The 23,902-nt window shown below is 37.5% G+C and overlaps 1 protein-coding gene across 6 annotated transcripts in view; it reads left to right on the forward strand.

Moving 5' to 3' along the window:
• LOC109410035 (E3 ubiquitin-protein ligase AMFR) overlaps window positions 1-23,902 on the forward strand; it is a 162,096-nt gene that overhangs the window by 114,722 nt on the left and 23,472 nt on the right. For all 6 annotated transcript variants that reach the window (XM_029870001.2, XM_029870005.2, XM_029870004.2 and 3 more), the window contains exon 6: window positions 8,030-8,185. In XM_029870001.2, coding sequence (XP_029725861.1) covers window positions 8,030-8,185 — 156 coding nt within the window. The remainder of the gene's footprint in view (window positions 1-8,029; window positions 8,186-23,902) is intronic.

Here is a 23,902-nt window from a genome sequence, read left to right on the forward strand (position 1 = left end):
GGTTAATTTCACCCCATATAAAAATGTATGAAAAAAAACCCATAATGGATTATTTTAAGGCGAAACTGGAAGCTTTTCCTCATTTTTTGGTTTTTGATTTTTAATAAAATAATGAAGCAATATTTTCAAAATCGGTTTTCGTGCACATGTAGAGTATGGATCAAGGTATCTCCTGAATTTCTCCCAGGTCGAACATGTTTTTCGTTTTTTCAGAAACCATTTTTTTGTGAAATTTTGTTTAAAAATGGTTTCTGCAAAAACGAAAAACATTTCCGACCTGGAAAAAATTCAGGAGATACCTTGATCCATACTCTACATGTGCACGAAACCGATTTTGAAAATATTGCTTCGTTATTTCATAAAAAATCAAAAACCAAAAAGTGAGGAAATGGATCCAGTTTCGCCTCAAGGACAAGGTATTTGGAGTACATAGCTCAAAATTTCTAGAGCACCGTTTTTTAGAACCGTTGAACGGATTGGAATGAAAATGCATCACGCTAACTGTTCAGTGGTTGTCAACAGCGTGATGCATTTTAATCCAAATCCGTTCAACGGTTTTAAAAAACGGTGCTCTAGAAATTTTGAGCAATGTACTCCAAATACCTTGTCCTTAAATCGCACATATTCTGAATCTACAGGGGATAGACAAAATGATCGGGACAGGCAAAATTTTCCCTTCTCATAAAATTTTCAAATAGCTGTAACTTTTCGATAAGTGCATCAAATATTCTCAAATTTTCACTGTAAGTTGATCAACTATTTGTGTATCAGTGAATTCGGAAAAATTCGGAAAAGGTCGAACGATTCTGGACGAAGTTATAAAGATTCTAAAAAAAGGTAAAGTTATCCGATAGCCAACTTTGAGCTGCTATATCTCCGGATTTAATGAACCGAATGTAATGAAATTTTGACCATTTATGACTTATATAATGAGCTTCGGAAAACTTTTGACATAACTTAAAATTCTTAACACGGAAGAAAATTATAACAATTTGATTATTTTTCTTATAAAACACCAAATTTTCTTAAATTTCAACATCGTTTAAAAATTCAAGATGCTAATTATAGTTCATTTAAATTCCCTCTGATTCTCTTGAATACAGATATGTTTTGAAAAAAAGTAACAACATAGGCGGCAATTCATTGAAAAAGTAATGGGATGCATATTAAAAATAGACCAATTTACTAAAAAATCATAAAATTAATGAAATCGCTATAACTTTTTCTCTCGTTAATAACTTCAAGTTGTTTCAAACGTTTTTCAGAGCTCATTATATGAGTCATAAATGGACAAAATTTCATTGCATTCGGTTCATTGAATCCGGAGATATAACAGCTCAAAGTTGGCTATCGGATAATTCTACCTTTTTCTAAAATGCTTATAACTTCGTGCAGAATAGCCCGATCTTTTCCAAATTTTGTCCACTAATACACAACTAGTTGATCAACTTACAGTGAAAATTTTAGAATATTTGATGCACTAATCGAAAAGTTACAGCTAATTGAACATTTTTTGAAAAGTAGAAATTTTGCCTGTCCCGATCATTTTGTCTATCCCCTGTAGAGGTCCAAAAATATGGTTCTAGCGAATAACCTTTGAGGTACATTCACTTTTCATAATACTTCCCATTGGACATAGCGTGAGCCAATTGTTGGTACTTGAATGTTTGAATCGTTCGTGTTATGATTTTCATCGATAGCAATCAGCAATTTTTGGTGAATGTTGATAAGCGGGATTTAAGCAAGAAACTCCAACAAGAGTGTAATAGTGAAGGTAATTGTTCGGGTAGACTCTGGACCGCCAATGCATTGGACAATGGAAAAAATAAACACTAAAAACGGATCTATCAACACTGTGAAGTTGGCCATTTTTGACACAAACAAATTCCAAAAGCTAGACTTTACATATATTGGTGTGAGTGTGAACTGGAGAAGTTTGAGTAGAATTTGCGAAAAAGTTACCCGTCTTTCGGTGAGACTCGAACTCACGACTCCTACTAATTAGACAGGCAGGTGGCCAACTACACCACGAGAAGACTCGAAGATGTAGTTCGAAGGTTAGTTACTGTGAGTTATGGAAAATATTTGGGATACATTACGCCCAAAATGTTTTCTTGTCAGTATTAATGCTTGCAAGCATATCAAAAATATGATACAAGCATTTAAGCAGCCTGCGTCGTGTTTACCGAAAAAAATCTCAAGAAATTCGGTCAGAAATTTCCCAAATTCTTGTAGGGATTTCTTTAGACTTTAGAATGTCTTCCAGAAATTTCTCCAAGAGTTCCGGAAATTTCTCCAAGAATGTTAAAGGCGCGGTTTGCAACGTGAAAACTTTTGAAAATGCATATAGAATTTGTAGATTATTGAAATGCATTTTTGCAAAGAGGCGTGATAAAATCGGAACAATATTGTATTTGTGGAACGTTAATAAACATTTCAAATCATGTGGCAAATATGACGATTAAATAAGCCATTGCAATGTACAAATTCGGGGTCTTCAGTTAGCCTAGTAGTTAAGGCTATGGATCGCCAATTTGGAAACGGCGGGTTCGATTCCTGTTCCGGTCGGGAAAATTTTCTCGACTCCCTGGGCATAGAGTATCGTTGTACTTGCCTCACAATTAGCCTTGGGCAATTTTGAATCGATGCTCGCAACATCGATGTTTTTGTTCCGATTATTCGATTTTTTGAATCGATGTTGAAACCCCACGAAATCGACCAAATAGATTTTTTACATTCGATTTTTATTTCGATTCAAAAACATTAAATTTCTTTTTTTTTTCAGTATGATTCCATATGGATTCCGAACTTTTTTTTTGTTGGGAATCCCTCTTAGGAATCTAGATGAATGGTTCTTAATAATGTGGAAGATCCCCAGAAACTTTTCAGTGTTACGGGGCTATCTCTGGGGATGCTAATGGGATGTCTTTCAATACTGCAGGGGACTTTCTCTCAGGATTCTTGGCGAATTCCTCTCAGAATTCTGGAAGAATACGTCAGGGAGTTCTGGGGATATACGTCTAAGCATTCTGAGAGAATCCTGAGGAAAAACTTCTCTCATGATTCTGAGGGAATCCATCACAGGAGTCTGGGAGAATCCTTCTCGGGATTCTGAGAAAATCTCTCAGGATTCTGGAGGAATTCCTATAATGATTCTGAGAGAATCCATGTCTGAAAACTGGAGTAATCTCTCCCAGAATTCTAGGGAAATCCTTAATAGAATTCAGGGAGAATTCCTTTTGGGAGAATTTTTCTCTCTTTTCTGGGATAACGTCTCTCAGGATGCTGGTGTGATAATTTTCAGCATTTTGGAGGAATCTTTCACAGCATTTTAGAGGAATCCTCAGAATTATGGTAGAGTCTCTTTAAAAATTGTGGAGATTTTTTTCTCAACAGTATTATATGGGTCAGAATTCTAGGGAATCTCTGGATTCTAAGGGAATTCATTTCAGGATTTTGGGGTATTCCCTACCAGGGATCCCTACCAAGGGTTAAATCCCTTTCAGGATTCTAAGAAATTTATGGATGATCTGGGCTGATTCTTCTATAGATTCTGGAAGACCTCTCTAGAGAAATTTGGATTTTTGAGAAATCTATTGGAGAATCCCTCGCATAGATTTTGTGATTCCTCTTAGGGTTCGGAAGGAATCGTTCTCAGCATTCTACGAGAATCCCAGTAGAATTCTGTTTTCTGTGGTCTGGAGGAGTTGCTCCCAGAAATCACTTTTTGGATTTTGGCAGATTCCCTCATAGTAATCAGGGAAAAATCAATGACAAATTTATGGGAAAATTCTTTTGAGATTCTGGTGTAATAGTTTGAAGAATTTTAGAGAAATCACTCTCAGAGTTCTGGGACAATCCCTTTCAGATGTTTATGGGAGTCCTTTCAAATATTCTAGAGGAATGTCTTTCAGGAATCTGCGGTAATTTTCTGTTTTATGTGAGAATACCTATAAGAATTCCAGAGAAACCTTTTTAGAATGCTGGGAAAGTCCATTCCCCTGAAGTTTTCGTAATCCTTTCCAGGGAGAATCATAACAGATTTTCAAAAAAAAAATCTCTCAGGATTTTAGATATATTTTTTTCGAGAATCTGGAATTACCCCTCTTATGATCCCTCTCAAGATGCTGGAAAATCACTCGTAGAATTCTGGCACAATTATTCTCATCGTTCTAATGGAATCCACCCAGCATATTTTGGGAATTCTGGGAGAATACTTAAAAGGATTCTGGAGGAATTCCTCTCAAGAGTCTACCTTCAAGAATTCTGTGAGAGTATATCTCAGGTTTCTTTGGCAATCCCGCCCAGTATTTTGAGGGAACCTTTCTCAGGATTCTGGAGTAATCATTCTTAGGGTTTTAAGCACCCTTTTCAGGTTTCAGGGTAATTTCTTTTAAGTTTCTTGGGGAATCCATCTTAGGAATCCGAAAATGTTTTGTTTTTGTGAGAATCTCTCACAATTTATCTCAAGAATGTGGAAGAATTCATCTTAGGATTCTGGAATATTTTGGGAGAATCCCATAGGAAAGCTTCTCTTAGATTTCTGAGGCAATCTATCACAGGATTACGAGAGAATTTCTCTCGGGAAGAGGAGACAATACGTCTCATAGATATGAAGTCATGTTTCTCAGTATTCTAGGAAAATCCTTAACAGACTTCAGAGGGAATTCTCAGGATTCTGGTGTATTTTAAGCATTCTGAAGAAATCTATCTCATAATTCTAGAGGAACTCCTTTCAGAATACTTAAGGAGTCTCTTTAAAGATTCTGGAGGAATTTCTCTCAGCAGTCTGCGGGAATTTATCCCAGTACTATATGGGAATACTTCTCAAAGTTCTGGGGAATCTCAGGATCTCAGGATTTTCTTTCTATTCAAAAATATTATATTTTTTTCAGAACGCTGTCTCAATGTTATATCCATTTTCGAATCAGATTCCCGAAGTGTTTGATGTGCACAAATAAAAAAAATCCATGAACTTGAACCATGGAAAAGCAGTAAGCAAAACATTTTAAAGTTTTGTAATATTTTTTTTAATATTGAATATGTGAAAATATCGATGCAAAGCTTTCGATTAAATCGGTGAATCGATTCTGCTGATCCGATTCGAATCGATTCACAAAAATCAAGGTCTTAGCCAGATTTGCCCAATGCTACTCACAATATACAAATTCATGCAATGGCAGGCATAGAAAGCCCTTCAATTAATAACTGTGGAAATGCTTAAAGAACACTAAGTTGAAGCGAGGCTGGCCAAGTCCCAGTTCAGACGTAGAGCCATAAAGAAGAAGACGAATGTACAAATTCCTGGCGAAATCCCAAAAGGAATTCCTGGAGAAATCACTAGAGGATTTCTTTGAGAAATTCCGTGGAATTATCCCTGGAGGAATTCCTGGAGAAATCCCTGTATACATTCCTAGAGGAATCTCTAGAGGATTCTAGGAGGAACCTCTGGAGAAATTTCCTAGAGGAATTCCCACAAGAATTTCTGGAGTAATTCCAGGAGGAATTCTTGAAGGAACTTCTGGAGGAATCTCGGGAGGAATCCTAAGAGTAATCTCTAAGCTATTTCCGAAGAAATTCCTAGAGAAATTCTTAGAGGAAATACCAGAGAAATATCTGGGGGAGTAATTCCTGGGGAAACCCCTAGAAGAATTCCCGGAGGAATCCTTGGAAAAATTCTTGTAGGAATTCCTGAAAGAATTTCTGAAGGAATTCATGGAGGATTTTCTGGAAGAATTGAGGTAGGAATTTCCGAACGAACTCCTGGATCAATTTCTGGAGGAATTCCTTGTGGAATTCTTAAAGGTATTCCTGGAGGAATTCCTGAATAAAATCCTGGAGAATTCTTGGGTGAACTCATGGGGCAATCCCAAGAGAAACCTTTAGATGAATCTAGATAAATCTCTAGTGCAAATCCTGGACGAATCCCCGTGTAAACTCCAGGAGGAATCCCTGAAGGAATCTCTAGAGAAGTCGCTGGAGAAATTCCGGGAAGATTTCCTTGAGGTATCTCTAGAGGAATACCATTAGGAATCTCAAGAGGAATTCCTAAAGAAATCTGTAGAGGATTTCACGGGCGAATACCTGAACGATTTTTTTAGAGGAATCCATGCTGGAATTTCCAGATGCAATCTGGAAGAATACCTGGAGGAATTTCTTGAGGAATCCCCTGAGGATTTCTTGGAGGAATCCCAGGAAGAATTCTTGAAGAAATCCAAGGATCATTTTCTAAGGGAATTCTAGGAGGAGTTTCTAAAGAAATCCGAGGAGGAAGTACTGAAGAAATGGCTGAAATCACTGAGGAAAACCTGAAGAAATACTAAAAAGAGCACGCGAATACGTAGAGGAACTCTTGAAGAAGGGATAGCAGTTCCTAAAGGAACACCAGGAGGAATCTCGAATGCAATCCCAAAAGAAATTCCTAGGGGAATCTCTGAACATGTCCTGGTGGAAATCTTGGATTAATTCCTTGAGGAATATCAGAAAGAATTCTGTTAGGAATTCCTGAAGAAATCCCAAGAAGAGTTCTCGGATGCATTTTTAAAATAATCCTGGAAGTTGTTGCTGAAAGAATCACAGAAAGGAATTGGTGAAGAAACCCCATCATGAATCCTGGAAGAAATCCAGCATGAGGAATTCCTTAGGGAATCTCAGGAGAGCTTTCTTAGCGAATTCCTGGAAAACTTTCAGTGTTTGCTGATTATTGCAGGAATACTTGAATGGACTTCTCAAGGTTTTTTTGTACGAAGTTTTTAAGAAATTCTTGGATTAATTTTTGAATAATGTTCAGTAACATTGTCTAAAAGAATTTCTGGAAGAGATTCCTGCAGAAGAATTTATTGGAGCAATCTCTAGTGGAATATATCGAGAAATCCCTGAAGAGGAATACCTGTAGAAATTCCTTTAAGGATCTCTGGAGAAATTCCTGTAGGAAACCTTGAAAACAGCACTTGAATAATCACTGAAGGAACCTTTTAATATATCCCAGGATGAATCACCGAAGAAATATCTGGTGGAATCCCTAGATCTATTCTTGAAGGAATCTTTGGAGGTTTTCATTGCGGTTTTCAAGTATTTTTTGTTAGAAGTGAGCACACATGAAAACAAAAAGAGCGGATTCAATCGGTGCCGTTATCGCTTGTTTTCAAATAGGATGAATATGGGAGCGTGAGATTACCGATGGCACACATACCCTGTACGATGTATTCAGAGCAACCATTACTTTGCATGAACACTTAAGGTTGATTTAATGTGGGAATGGCAATTATGCGACTGATTCAAGATTAAACCAGTATAATCGTAATTTGATTCTATAATTGCCCATTTGTACTTTAAACTCTAAATACACCGTATATCAGCATGCAATAGGGCTTCAGCACTGTGGTTACTTGGGAAGATTGCATCATCACTGCCTTCTCGCTGCCTACCCCAAATGGATTAGAAAACTTACGTAGCAGACGTTGTTCTCGCCTAAAAATAGATGATTACCAAAACTGAAATACTGAATATGCTTGTTATACATTCTGATACATGATACCTGGTGAGTTTAATGCCAGGAATGAGAAGGAAAAAGAAGAATAAATAAAACTGATTATCACAAAACTCGTTCATTATTCTCTAATTACAAAAAAATAAACCTGTCCTGGATCAACGACACAACGTACCTTTCGCCATTTATTAATAGCGCCAATAGCATTGAACTTCAGCTTTATGTCAGTCCGCTGTACCAGCACAATGGAATTCAGATTAAGGAAAACAGATAAGTTCACCGAAGTTCAACTGTCGTCCAGTCCTGTCCAGTCCAGACTACCACAAACTGAAAACTACTGTACCACTTGATCATGCCGCTGCTGTACTCGGCCTGACATACCACACTCTTTGCTTCAGCTTAAATTAATTGATTGATTGACTGATTAAGCGCCACCTAGTTTAGTTGGTTGGTGGTGGCATGTGACTAATCAACCCCCTCAGCAGTGCAGTGTTAATTCATGTTTTCTTTTCTCTTTCTGTTTTCGCGTGTCTCCCACAGCTCTCGTTTTCGCCAACGACACCGGGATGGTCCCATTTTCGGCTGATCGCGCTCCTGTCGGCGATCCTCACCCTGTCCGGCTTCATGCTGATCGTCTCGATCGGGGTAGGCGTCTTCATCAGCGGAGTCAACACGTTCGCCTTCATGGCGGCTGAGGTAAGACCTTCCATCTACTATATAGGTAGGACCTGGTTATGGTGATGACGTTCTATCACAATTGTGCATTCATCCACGTCGTCGCGTCGATCGACGTCATACTCTCTACCCCCTTGGCGTGGAGGCTAACTGGATTCGCAGAATCTGATCAACCTGGTGTAATTCTTGTACATGACTACATATCTAACTGGGCAGCATTTACTTCCTCATTGCGCGCGCGATCGGGCTCATTCGATTAGGATGACTAGTAGCGTCAGCGGGTGGCCTGACTAAAGCGAACCGGTTGGTTGGGTGACTGGGTCGCCTCTCAATCATTCACCGATGTACTAAATAAGGCTTTTTGCGCTAGCACTGACTGGGTTATGTTAGGGGATTTTGCGAATACCAGACATTGAAGGACGGACGAGATATTTTTAGATGCTAGTTAGAAGATAATCCTTGGATGTTGCTTTGGTATAGTTTTTTATGTGGAACTCTAGGTAGTCAGCTTAAATTAGATTCGAGACAATGTTTTTGTAATATGTAGCTTAGAGAGGTAGATGTGTGAGTTTGATGACTTCCGCTCATTGATGATGCAATACCGGTAAATGTTTAAAATGAGTTTGACAAGGATTATCGAAGGTTTATGGGCACCACTTTCGTTATGGAAAATTTAGTCGAAGGTCTACTATTGAAATTTTATCTGTTTTCCGAAAGTTATCAACTATGGCTCAAATGTGTCCAACTGCAAACAGGATCTTGGCCTTTTGGTTTAAGCTGCAGTAGGTTTAGGTCCAAACAGAATCCGCCAGATTTATTCCCAGCTATAGAACTGTGTCTGGAGGGCGGATATGCGGTGGTTTTTGTAGTCAGCTGGAACGCATGTTTCCGTATGTTTGGTGTTGTCAGACGGAGTTAGTTCTAAAGGATTTTCTTTTGGACATTCTCCCAACTATTCCATGAGGTGGTTCCTCTAGCAGAATGCATTCTTAACAGATTTTGAACAGGATCAACAGATTACTTTAGAAATTCATTCCGGATATTACTCCTTAAACTTTTATCTAGCATTTTTTCTTGAAATTCGTTATGACTATAACCCCAGGGGTTTTTTTTAGGAGTAATTCCAAGAATTTCTTCTACAGTTTCTTCCAGAAACTGCATCTGGGAATTCCTCCAGGTTCCTTTGCACACTCGATTCTTGACTCGCCAAACTCACCGCCGAAAAAGTCATGCATGGGTTGACTCATAATTTTACTCATTGCCATATTTTCTTATTATTTACAACGTTTTTAGGATTGTATAATAGAACAAAACCAAATTTTGCGTTCAACAGCAATGAATATCGTTTAAATTGAATTGCCAGATTCCCAGAAGAATGTCCTGCAGGAATCCCAGAAGCAATTTCTGGAGAAGAAATGTCTACAGATTGCCAGAAGGAACTCCTACAGGGTTCTTAGAAAGATCTCTTGGTGGATTTTCATCAAAAAAAAAAAAAACGTCTGGAAAATTTCCAGAAGAAACTCTTAGCAAACTTTCAGAAGCAACTCCATGAGGGCTTTCAAAACAAACTCCTGGAGGATATTCAGAGAGAACTGATGGATGATTACCAGAAAGAACTTTTCACGATTTCAGAAAAAGCTCGTACAGGACTCCCAGAAGGAACTCATGCAGAATTCCAGGAAGAAGCTCGTGCAGGTTTCTAGAAAAGAACCTAAGAAGATTTCTAGGAGGGTCTTCTGGACGATTCCCTGAAGGGACTATGGATTCTCAGAAGGAACTACTGAAGGATTCCAGGACTCCCAGAAGCAATGCTTGGATAGTTCCTGAAAAAAAAAAGATTGCCCAGAAGGAACTTCTGGAAGCTTTGTAGAAGGAACTTCTTGAAAATGCTCAGATAAAAACTTCACTCAAAGATGTTCAGAAGGAACTACAGGAGGGTTCAAAAGAAGCTTCTGAAGAATATCCAGAAAGAGCTGATGGGTTATTGCCAGAAGGAAACTATTGTAGGATTTCCAGACGATATATTTGGTAGTTTCCCAGGAGGAACTCCTGAAGGTTTTTCAGAAATATCCAATGGATGGCTCTCCAGAAGGAATTCTTGGATGATTCCTTGAAAAAAAAAACTCGTGCAGGACTTCCAGAAAAAACTTCTATCTTCTCAGAAAGATCCATAATTTCTAGAAGTAACTCCTGCAGGAATCCCGGAAGCAACTTCTGGAGGATTTGCAGAAGAAACTTCTGCAGGATTGCCGGAAGGAACTGCTGCAAAATTCTCGGAACGAACTCCTTGTGGAATTCCAAAAGAAAACTTTCCACAATATATTCCCAGCAGATTATCCAGATTATCAGAAGGAACTGCAGGGGGCTTCCAAAAGAAGCTTTTCGCAGATTTTTAGGAAGAACTGATGGGTGATTAGTAGTAGTAATGGGTAGTTTCCCAGAAGCAACTCCTGGATAATTTCAGAAGAAATTATTTCAGGACTCTCAGAAGGAACTCCTGGATGATTCCTTGAAGGAAATCCTACATTATTGCAGAAAAAAAAACTTCTACAAGAGTCCCAGATAGAACTCCTGTAGAATTTTCAAAAGAAACTCTTGAAGGATTTCAGGAAAAAGCTCATGTAGAATTCTAGGAAAGAACTTCTGCAGATTCCAAGAATGTGCTCTTTGAGGACTCTCAGGAACCTCCTACAAGATTCCCACAAGGTATTCCGGCAGGGTTCCCAGAAAGTACTTCTGGAGGATTTGTAGAAGGATCTTCTGGAAAGTACTCCAGAAAGAGCTTCAGATCAAATTCCAAGAAGAAATCTGGAAGGGAACTCATAGAGGATTCCTAGAAGAAACTTCTGGAGGATTCGCAGATGGAACTCTTGGAGGATTTTTCGAAGAAATATCTAGAAAATTCTCAGAAAGCACTGATGGATAATTACCTGGGAAACTCCTGCAGGATTCCCATAACGAACTCCTGGAGGATTCTTAGCAAAAGCTCCTGAATGATTTCCAGAAGAAACTCTTACAGAATTCTCAGAAGAAACTCATTAATAATCCCCATAAGGAACTCCAGCAGCAATTCAGATAAAAGTTCGCTCAAGATTCTTAGAAAAAGTTCTTTGAGATTTCGAGAAATGGCTCCTAGTGGATTCTCAAGAACTCTTGGAAGAATCTCAGCATGAATTCCAGGAGAAATTTCAAAGACGATTCTTGCAAGAACCCAACATAAGCTTTTGGAATCCAAAAACAAAGTTATAGATGAGTTCCAGAAGGAACACCTACAGATACCCTGGACAGAATTCCTTCAGGTTTCGCAAAAGACACTTCGGGAAAAATTCCAGAGAGGTTTTGTAGGAGAATGTTAGAACGAACTCCTAATGGAATCCCAGAAGGGACTTCTGGAGAAATCTCAAGAGTCAACCACTCTTTAAGCAAGGTATCCAAACAGGAGTACAGGCTTTTTCTCCTAACTTTTTCTTTGTTTCGGAATAATACTTGAGCAATGTGGAAAATGAAGTTATTATGTGGCAAACAAAAAAAGGTATTGCTGCAGGCCCCTAAAAAGTGGAAGCCCGGGGCCAAGGTCAAATTTCTTCGGCATTTCCTTTGCAAATTGATGAAACAACTTCGTCAGAAAATTATCTGCTAGTTTTGAGGTAATTTCTTAGAAAATTTCTTTGACATTTTTTTTGGCAGAGTTCTTCCGCAATTGATTTGGAAATTCTTTCAGAAATTTCTATTGCACTTTATTCAGCATCTCAAGATGACTTTTTGGAGCTTCTGTGGCAATTTCTTTGTGATTTCATTCGGCAACTCATTTGGAAACGTCTTTGCTAATCCTTTTGGAAATTTTTTCGGCAGGACTTTCAATAACTTCTTTGTCAATCATTTTGGGAATAAACCTGGGCGTTTATTGAGAGAATGTGTATTGCATTTGTTTTATATAAATTCTATCAGCAAATCCTTTGGCAATTAAGCAAGCAATCACTACGGTTTTTTTCGAATTTCTCCCTACAATTTCTTCTGTGGTTTTCCACATTTTCTTTGGTTGCGTTTTCGGCAACTCATTTCGGAATTCCGTCTATTATTACTTTAATTTTTAGGTTCCTCTTTGACATTTCCTTTGGCAGAATTCTTCGGCATTTTTTTTTTGAAAATCTTTCAGATTTTTTTTGTGGTACTTGCTTAAGCATTTCGAGAATGCTTTTGAAGTCTCTTTGGCAAGTTCTGTGTGATATCATTTTAAAATTCAAGAGAAAATTTCTTTTGTAATCCTTTCAGTAATTTATTCGGCAACCTTTATAAAAACTTCCTTTCAAATTATTCTGGGCACTGATTTATACTGTTTATTTTTTTGAAAGAATTCCTTTATTTTTTTTTAATTCTTTCAGTAAATGCTTTGGCAATTAATAAGGCAGTTACTGCAGGATTTTTTTTTTTGTTTTTCTTCAAACAATTTCCACTGGATTTTTTCGAAATTTATTTGTAGTGTTTACGGTAATCCATTTTGGTGTACATTAGACAGTTATTTCTTCGAAAATGCCTAAAATAATTTTCGAAAGTAACTAAGGATTTTTTTTTCTTCAAGGAATTTTATCTGCCATTACTTTGGATGTTAATTTCAAAATTCCAGAATTTTCAATTGAATTACTAAAAAATATACAATAAAATTGTCAAAGGGAATCTCAAAGGAGTAACTGAAGGAAATGTCAAAAGTAGAGGCGATTGCCAAAGAAATTTAAAAAAAATGCTTGACGAAAATATTTTTGGAGATTGCCGAAAGAAATTTTTTAAGGAATTGCCAAATCAACCGTCGAAGACATTCTCAAACGAATGCACGAAGAAAATTCCGAAGACATTATTAGACAAAATCTTAAAATATTTTTGGTAGTATTTCACAATGAAACCAAAAATTATTTGCCGGAGGAAATCCCAGAGAAATTACACTCAAACAAATTGTTGGAGGAAATCTGTAAGCAATTTTTGATTATTTTCCAGATGAATTTCCAAACGACAAATAATTTTACAAGAAATTAGTCCATATTTCCAAAAAAATGCTGAGGAATTTTTCACAGTTTTTGACTTCGTTTTAAAATTTCCTAATATTTTTAAAAATAATTTAAAAAAATCAAAGGAAATACGATTGAATCCTCAAAGGGATTGTTGAATGAATTTCCAGAGAAAATGCCGAAGGACATAAAAAAAACAGTCGAAGTGAAACTTTTTCAAATCTCAAAGGAACTGTCGAACGAGGACTTGCCGAAAAAAATTAGAAATTTATCACCGATGATCTTTCAAAAAAAAAAAAATGCCGAAAGCATTGCTCAAGGAAAAACAATTCATTGCAGAAATGAACTGCCGAAGCAATTTCAAAGGTGTCATTACACTGTTTGTCATAATGCCAAATATTTGCGTTGGCACTTGTTTGGTTTTTTAAGCCAAATATTTTTCATGTTTAATGGGACATTAAGAGAGCTAATATTTAAAGATTTCCTACAGCAGAGATGCCCAGATATACAGATTTTTCTGTATTATGTTTAGAAAAATAAATATCAGCAAAAATTAAAAACCGTCTAAGTGTAGTACATTTTGTTAGTTTGTTTTAAAATCTAGGACTCTCAGTGTCTGCTTTACCCTCAAATACGGCGATACAGAAAAATCTTTATTGATACAGATTTTTTGTTAAAATATTCTGGCATCTCTGTCCTACAGTAATAACAAAGGAATTCGCAAAGAAACGGCCTGACAATTCTTAAAAAATAATAGCTGAAGATATTTTTGAATGAGTTCTCAAAATAAATGAAATAAATAATAAATTCTTGAAAAAATTGTCGAAACATTTAGAACGTTAAAAAACATTCTGCGCAGCTTTATTGAAGCCAAAATATATTATGCTGAGATCAATCCAATGATTTATCTTCATTGTAGAGACGTTCAGCCCTTGGCTGATTCGTCTCTCAGCAGAAAACATACCGGTAGCTCATTTTAACACTAGCATCAGCAATTTACTTACTAAATTATTGAATAATCTCCAATTCTTTACAGTATTTGTCGAGGCCAGTATCATGATTTTTTTTATTCTTTTGAGAAATGATGTGAAATACAGTACGTAAAAGTATCCTTCTAAGTGATCCACATCCTTACCCGAGCAGAAGGGATTAACAAAAGCATAAGAAAATGTGTTATTTTGGAAAAATAACAATAACAAAATCAGATATTTTCTTGTTATTAACATAACATGTTATGTTGTAAACTTGCCTTTCATAAGCGGCAAAATAGCAAAGTGCATAACAAAAAATGTTCCAAGAAGGCTAATTCAATAACAAGTTTTGTTAGTTTAAATAACAGCTTAATAACTGTTAATTAGGAAAATATTTAAAAAACAAATTTTAAACTTTAAAAGTTATTGATAATAAGCCAAAGGCAAATTTATTTATAATATCAAACTCATAACAAAGTTAGTAACAAAGTAATAAGTCTATAACATATAACGTAAAAAGTGAGGTTTGAGCAAGTGCTTGAAGTACCCTGTATTTGTCACTAATTACGAGGGACAGAAAATCTGATCATTAAAACAAGGTATCAATCTGGTATCAAAACAAGCTTAGAAGTTGGATCTGTATCAGCTAAAATGTAATGCCAGAAAGAAGAGAAAGAGAATATGCACACGCCCCTCATCACGCAATGCTCTAAACAACGGAATTGGTATTGTTGTGCTAGTATTAATAAAATATTTGTACACTCTTAATAATACAATAAGCTTGGCCTGCAATAAAGCATATTATTGGAATGTTATTTAACGGATATATACCAATAGCTTGATCATAACAAAATAAGATTCAGAGACGAACGCCCCAGAGGTAAAGTCTCTCTAAACAAAAAAAAAACAAAATAAGATTGTCAAAAAATATGTTATGGAAAGTTGATGTCTTGATAGGAAAATAATAACAAAACAAGATATAAAACAAGTTGTGTGATTCCATAGTTATTAATTTGAGATTTTCCTCTGCCCGGGTAAATATACAAGGATAAGATAAAACTGGTAGCTCATTACACTAGAGCCAGCTCAGACTACAATGAAACTTTTGGGTGTATAGACAATGACTAGATATGCGACTTTTCATACTTAGTTTCTTCAAAAATTTTCTAGAATAGTTTTTGAAAAGAGCTAAACTTTTGTTTTAACGACTTTTTTTCAAACGGATTTAATAAAATAAATGACTTTTCCTATGTAAAAGTGTTGTATGGGTGATTATCACAAAATATGTCAAGTTTTATGAGGAAAACATTAAAAAAATCAGGAATCAACACCGAAAAACAAAAAATTTGAAAAAAAATCTTAATTCGATTTATAAAAACCTTTTTTGTTAAAACAAAACATGTTTTCCTTAAAAAGAGCCGGTCTTGTGATGTATGGGCGATTGGTTAGGAACATAATGTTCTACCTTGAGACAACATTTCAATGAAATCAAAAATGGTGTTTTTTTAACCCACTTTAAATATTTATAAATGTTTTTTTAGTGTAACGATTTATTTCATTTTTTTGATATTACCTATTTTGTAATTTTACCCATATTTTTTTTACGAGTAGTCATTTTTTATTGAACACATTTGAACAAATTGGTCAAACAGTCCAGATATATTTTGAAGAAACTTTGCATACTTATTTTCTGTGGTATCGTACTGGTATGTCTGATCAAGGTTAACACACCATAAAGTTTCTTTGCAATCTAAGAGACTGCTGCCAACTCCGAATACAATTTGGGGCGAAACTCATTTAAAAAAAATACTATGTTTTTGTAATATACTTTTTTTTTTAAGTATAAACAAAAAATAATAATATAAAAAATGGTGGTTTGAATGAATAAATCTAAATCTTCAAAAATCATAGGAGACAAAACGTGATTGGAATAAAAATAACGTTGTTTTTTTTATCTGTATTAACGAGATTTTTTGCCCTTGGCTAGTTCATCTTGGAACCCACGTTTTTACTTCCCTTGCGAAGGAAGAACTCAAAATCTGCGAGTTTGGCGGGAGTGGGATTCGATCCCTGGTCCTCGGCGTGATAGTCACGTGCTTCAACCATCACACCAGGTCCGCTCCACAATAACGTTGTTTTTTAACCCTCTAATATCCAAGCCCGCCTTTAGACGGGGTGGGGTATAGATTGAGCATTTTTGTGATTTTCTTTTCGAGGAGCATCAAACTTTTTATATTTTTGGCTGATATTAACCTTCATCCAGCCAACGTACATTTTCCACCTTCAGAAAAGCACAAAAATGGTCACAACTTTTTTGTTTTTCGATGAATTTTGATGGAATTTTCACAACTTCCCGAAAAACTCTCCTAGTTTATGATGCCGGGGACATATGTGCCTGGTCCACATGGTTCCGGAGTTATTCCGGATTGTCTTGGGGTACCAAAATTGGCCACATACATTGCGCAACGTATATCTCAAGATCCCGATGAGGTAGAAGTATAGTGTCTTCAGCATTTTTTTTCAGCAGGTTAAGAACGAACTGGCAACGGCGACTTTGGTTCGCGATACGGCCGCTAGGCGGCGCCAGTGTCAAAAATGTTCAAACCCTTATATCTCAGAAACCTGATAAGCTAGAATGATGCTGTCTTCGGCAATATTCTTCAGCAAGCTCAGAACTATCTGATAATAAAGTCTTTGGTTTGGGATTTATCCGCTAGGTGGCGCATTGTGTTTGAAAATTTCAAACACGTATATCTCGATACCCCAATGAGGTACAAGCATGCCGTTTTCAGCAAAGTTGTTCAGCAGGCTAAGAACTATCTGGCAATGGCGTCTTTGGTTCGCGAATCGTCCGCTAGGTGGCGCCAGGGTAAAAAATCTTCAAACTTCTATATCTCAGAATCCTGATAAGATAGAATGATGCCGTTTTCAACAATGTTCTTCAGCAAGCTAAAAACTGTCTGATAGTTGAGTCTTTGATTCATGATTTATTCGCTTGATGGCACCTTATGTATAATATTTAAACACGTGTATCTCGTTAGTTACTGTAATAAGCTAAAAGCTCTGAGAATCCCTCTAGGATTTCCCCCAGGAATTCCTCAGGAAATTTCTCTAGGAAACCGGAGTAATTCCTCTGGAAAATTCTTTGGAAAATCTTCGTTCCTGGGGGATTCCCCTCAGGAAATTCCTGGGAGAATCTCTGCAGGAATCCCCTAAGGGAATTCCTGGTAGGATCCGCGGGAGATTTCCTGGAGAAATACCCGAAGGAATTCCTGGAAATAACCCTGGAAAAAGTCCTGGAGAAATCACTGAAGGAATCACCGGAGGAATTGCTGATGGTAGTCTTAGAAGAATGCACGGAGAAATTCCTGGAGGGAGTCGTGAAGAAATTCCTAGTGGAACTCCAGGAAAAAATTCTGAAGGATTTCCTGAAGAAATTTTTAATGGGATTTCTGGAGAAATTCCAGGGAGAATTTCCAGAGACATTCCCGGAGGAATTCCCGGGGAAATTCCAGGCGGATTTTCTGGAAGAAACATAGCAGGAATTCCTAGAGAAATACCAGAGGAATTCCTGGAGAAAATCCCAGAGGAATTCCTGGAGAAATTCCCAGAGGGTTTTCTGAAAAAAAAACACGGAAGACTTTCTAGAGAAATTCCCAGTGGAGTTTTTTTGAAGAAAAAAACATAAGTTTTCCTGAAGAAATTCCCGAAGGAATTCTTGAAAAAATTCTGGAGGATTTCCCGGACAGTTTCTTGAAGAAATTTCCAAAGCAATTGATGATGATGATGATGATGATGATGGTCCCGCCGTGAATTCCTGGCGGATTTCCTGAAGAAATTCCCGAAGGAATTCCCGGAGACATTCCTGGAGAAACTCCTAGAAAAATTCTCGGAGAAATCCATCCTGGAAAAATTCTTGAAAGAATTCCTAAGGAAAATCCCGGAGCAATTCATGGAGTAATTCCCGGAGGAACTCATGGAGGTATTCCTGGGAAAATTCTCTGAGGAAATCCGGAGGAATTCCTGGAGAACTCCTGAAGAAATTCCCGGATGAATTCCTGGGGAATCTACCGCAGCAATTCCTGAAGGAATCTCCGCAGGAGTTCCGGATGTGGGTCCTAGAGGATCTCCTAAACTAATTTCCGGAAGAATTCCAAGAGACATTTGCAAAGGAATTCCTAGAGAAATGCCCGAAGAAATTCCTGGAAAAAATCCCGGAAGAGTTCCCGGAAGAAAAAAACGGAGCAATATTGTGGGGTGACAAAATTGGTCTGCAGGGGGTCAAAGACGGTGCACCGAATAACCTAGCGAATAAATCACGAATCAAAGACTCAAGTATCAGACAGTTTTTAGCTTGCTGAAGAACTTTGTTGAAAACGGCATCATTCTATCTTATCAGGATTCTGAGATATAGAAGTTTGAAGATTTTTTACCCTGGCGCCACCTAGCGGACGATTCGCGAATCAAAGACGCCATTGCTAGATAGTTCTTAGCCTGCTGAACAACTTTGCTGAAAACGGCATGCTTGTACCTCATTAGGGTATCGAGATATACGTGTTTGAAATTTTCAAACACAATGCGCCACCTAGCGGATAAATCCCAAACCAAAGACTTTATTATCAGATAGTTCTGAGCTTGCTGAAGAATATTGCCGAAGACAGCATCATTCTAGCTTATCAGGTTTCTGAGATATGAGGGTTTGAACATTTTTGACACTGGCGCCGCCTAGCGGCCGTATCGCGAACCAAAGTCGCCGTTGCCAGTTCGTTCTTAACCTGCTGAAAAAAATTGCTGAAGACACTATACTTCTACCTCATCGGGATCTTGAGATATACGTTGCGCAATGTATGTGGCCAATTTTGGTACCCCAAGACAATCCGGAATATCTCCGGAACCATGTGGACCAGGCACATATGTCCCCGGCATCATAAACTAGGAGAGTTTTTCGGGAAGTTGTGAAAATTTCATCAAAATTCATCGAAAAACATAAAAGTTATGACCATTTTTGTGCTTTTCTGAAGGTGGAAAATGTACGTTGGCTGGATGAAGGTTAAGGACTGTTCTGTATACATATCTCCAAATGGTTTTTAGGGTCTTTTAAAACGTATTCACATTTAATCATTGAAAAATTGATGTTTTAGTCACCTTTCAGAAGTCATTATTTATTTTGTATTCAATCGCTACAATTTACATATTTTAAAATTTTCCCAAATTATTCTACCATAGTAAAATAGTTTAAGGGAATCGAATGCACTCTAAAATTATTTTCCTTAAAATAGCACGGAAAATAAAATTTTCCATAAAAAAAATAAAAATATTCCAACAATAATCACAAAATCTCAAAATGTTTTCGTCTTAAAAAAATGCGTATCCCAAATAGGCTTCCAGGAAAAATATAAAAAAATGGGGATGTTCAAAAATAAAAATTAGAAAAATCCAAAAACGAAACACAACATCGAGAGACAAAAAGAATCATCTTCCAAAACATATTTAAATCGATTTTAGATGACGGAAAATGATGTTTAGATAAAAATAAAATATTTGGGCATTAGAGGGTCAATAAACCTTGATTTTTTTTCAGTGCGTGATTTAATTTGATTTTTTTTTCAGTATGTTTTCTCGACACTCGGACTTTTTAAATTTGAAAAAAAATGATGTGAAAAGTTTGTCCCTTTCCAAAAGGCAGACAAAACCTTAAGAAATGAAGGACGCAAAGTGGCTTATTAAGGCATGATCAACATACCAAGAAAGTTTCATTGTAATCTGAAACTTGCTGGGCACAAAGTACCACTTTGCATGCTATACAATATATGTACAAATTTATGCATTGGCAAGCAGAGAACACCCTTCAAAACTGGTGTAATTCTCATAGAACAATAAGCTGAATAGATACATCTCAAGTCCCAGTGGAAATGTAGATTCGTCAAAAACGAGTATAAATGGAAATCTGACATGTGAAAATCATCAGCAATGTATGTAGCCCATACAGCTGACTACTGAGCAAAGCAAAAAAAAAAAGAACTCTGGGATATAGTCAAAGCAGACTCAAAACATGAACTTAACAAACAGAAGCAAATTAATTTCTACGAACCATCGAGAAACAACAGAAACATCTTATCAATATGTCGGTCCCAACAGACCTTTCTGGCAACAAACTGTGTTTGCCTATTTCTGGTTTGAAAGCCTCAATTAATTTCAATCACGCAAATTTCGTCAACCAATGTCTAACGTACGGTGGGTGCGATGGCACCCACAACAACAATAACGACACACGCAAGTTAAGCTTCTCTTCACTCCACAACAATTCCCCAATGCCTCTACACCGCGGTGGTAAATATCCAACAATGACTAATCGTGGAAAACAAAACGATACCGACCGACGACCACAACAACATTGACTCTGACGGTCAAAGTCAAATCGCGTACTGCTGCTGATCGTTGACTGCGTTGTTGGTGGCGGGTGCATGATTTGAATAAAAATTAGTCTAGGCATATCGGGACGACCGACAGGGGGTTATCGGTTTGAAGCTACCTGTTGTGGAGAAACATTTGCTTCGATAAGTATGCTGTTCAAAACAATACGGTTAGTGGGGTAAACTGTACTGAAACAAATACATTTTCTATGATCTATTTTATTATATATTGTTTCTCTTTTTTTCTACATTCTTTCAATTCTATTTTCCATACCCTATCGTCTAAACTTCTAAACTCCTTCTGATATCTGTTATCTTCAACATTCAACTTTTCATATTCATTTTCCCTTAATTTATCTTTATACATACTTTTTTATTCTTTCTTCTATTTTCAATAATTTATTTTATACTATTTCATTTTTCTAACGTTTTCGTTTGCTCTTCATTCTTTTGATTGGTAGCTCCTATCACCTGTAATCTATTTCTTGATTTTACGCTTTTCATGTTCTTTTCCACATTTCACTGAGTGTATTATTTTACCAACCTGTGACCGCAGCCTGGCACTGCAGTCGCAATCCACTTTTCAATAAAAGTAAGCTCAAAAACACAGACCAGGTAGGCAATTATCATTTCCGCAAACAGGCACGGGAAGGACACCGCCACTACAGAGAAAAGACGGAATTTCTTCCATTCCCTGTGCGGTTAATGGGTCGATGTACACAGTCAGAACTTGTGGTGGACTTGAGATGGCGTGTGGGTCACGGGGAAAAGAGGTCACATCGCCTCACAAGCACCTCACCTATGGCTGACTAGTTAGTTATAAGGAAGCGCCTTCTCCAGCAAACGTTCAAGGCAAGTAGGTACCTATAGGTCCAGCAAGCCTTGAACTTTGCCAACCGGAGAAAAGGAAGAAAAGAATTTCTCATGTCTCTCTGCCTACTACATCTCTTGGTGGATGTCGTGAGGACAGCCAACGCCGTGGCGCGCGCCGGTGGAGCAAAAAACGAGGAAGAAATCTTTAACGATGGGAAAAGGTCACCGTGCCGTGCCGTGCAGCAGCAGCAGCCTTATAATGGTGAAATGAGGGTCACCAGCGCGCACAGTAGATGCAGCGGTGCAGAATCGGTGCAATGGAATCAATTTATCGGCCGTGCTTCTGTGTCGATATGTAACTACGAAGAGAACTGTTCGGTTGATAGAACGTGGATTGCTGGAGGCAGCTTCCAATGAGGGGAATTATCTATCTAGGCCATGTGACGATAACGATGTGGTCATCAGTGTAATTACGGCTTTTTGAGTTTCATGGGGCGATTCTGATTTATAAATAATCACGGATGTGGTTTGAGAGGTATTGAGTATCGTAGGGTTGAAGCTTCAGGTTTGGCCAGTCGGCTATTTTGAGCGTAGTACGTTAAACAGCCTATAGGGCGTCCTTAATCGGTGTTCGAAGTATACTGGAAATATCGCCTCCAAAAATGATTTTTTGGTAGGAGGCCCGGAGGGTGGACTCACATATGCAAATCAACTTAGCTCGACGAGTTGAGGTGATGTATGTGTGTGTGTGCGTATGTTGTATGTATCACTATTTGGTAGTAAACCTCAAACGATTTTAATGACCGATGGTTTAATCGAAGGGGAATCTGTTCCCATTGTTTCCCATTGAAAATGGTTCGAATCGGTCCAAATCGGTCCAGCATTTTCGATAACCTGATGAACGGTAAGCAGGAAAACAGTTTCAGACCATATCTGAAGCGATAGTGTTCTGGAACCGGCTCCGGGTGTCCCGCCGGAGGTGGCCAAATATTAAACTAAACCGAACCCATGCATGCGCCACATCAAATCGCGGCTTTTCATGTAACCTGATGAACGGTTAGCAATAAAATAGTTTCAGACCATATTTGGGACAAACGGTAGTATCCCGGATCCGGTTTCGGGTGTCCCACAGGAAGTGATCAAATGTAATAGAGAACCAAACCCATACACGCGACGCTTCAAATCGCGCCTTTTTATTAAACCTGATAACAGGTAGCAAGATGTCTCAGATCATATATAGGACAATGGTTACTATCCCAGAACCGGTTCCTGTGTCCGACCGGAAGTGGTAAAATGTAAAATAAATCAACCCACGCATATAATTAATAGCAGCGTTTTTGATCACCTAATGAACGGCTAGTGAGTGAATAGTCTAAGATCATTTATGGAACAACCGATTCTGGGTGTCCCACCGGAAGTGGTCAAATGTAAAAGTGAAACAAACCCATACATGCGATACATATCGTGGATTTTTTTTGTTTGGAACAACCGGTAGTATTCCGGAACCGGTTCCAGGAGTCTCATCAGATAAAAAAGTGTACCAAACCCCATGCATGTAATACATTAAACTACGGCCTTTCTAATAGTAAATTACATAAGTAAAATTAGTAATATAAAAACGGTTACCAAGAAAATGGACTCAGACCACATTTAAAACCACCCATAGCGCAGTTGAAACGTCTCAGACAACCAATTTTCATGTATAATGAAGTTTATATTCATGTTATACGTAATTTTATGCGGTAAAGTTACATCGCATAGGATGCAGTAAAAGTGCCTTATGCGTACAAAAGTGGAGGCGCTAATTCTTGTCACCTCAGTATCGAACTAAGAACCTTTGGATTTTCGAGTCACACTTCACACTTAACACCAAACACCACTTATGAAACACACTGAGTAATTATCATGACGTTCTAACTCACCTCAGTGTTTGTTGGAATGCCCTTGGTTTCTCTGCACTGTACGTGTTCGACAATCTATCTGAAGCTCAAAATGACGAAGTGTGATTTCCCGCACAGTTATCACTACCCTTATCTTGCTAGCACCACCCATTGTTAATTATCAGGTCAACAAAACAAAAATTTAGACTGTGTAACTTGTTTTGTAACCATAATGATGACTGTTAACTTTCTTGTAGCATTTGGCACTCCAACAGCACCTCTTTCATTGTTATCACATATCACATCGCAATATACCAACGCTAACGATTCTAGCTTATGCCAGTTTGTATGCACACTTAAACGAGTTTATTTTTACTTTTATGCGATTAAGTTTGTACAGCAATGCGAGTTTAACTGACAAAATAGGAAAAGTTCCAAGCGAAGTCGTATAATCATCGCAGTGCACAATTATGCGAATTCAATTGACACTTTGCGAGTCCTCCCGAACTCGTTTGCGAATAAGTGAAGTTCGTCGCGAAACAACATCAGAATATCGTCTACTTCGATGTATTCATACATTATATAAGTTAATTTGCACTCTCATATGACTTTACCAGATGCACATCGAAATAAGTTCAAAAAATCACATCATATGCGATGA

The sequence above is a fragment of the Aedes albopictus genome, chromosome 2, assembly GCF_035046485.1.
Source record: "Aedes albopictus strain Foshan chromosome 2, AalbF5, whole genome shotgun sequence".
Classification (NCBI taxonomy): Eukaryota; Metazoa; Arthropoda; class Insecta; order Diptera; family Culicidae; genus Aedes; species Aedes albopictus.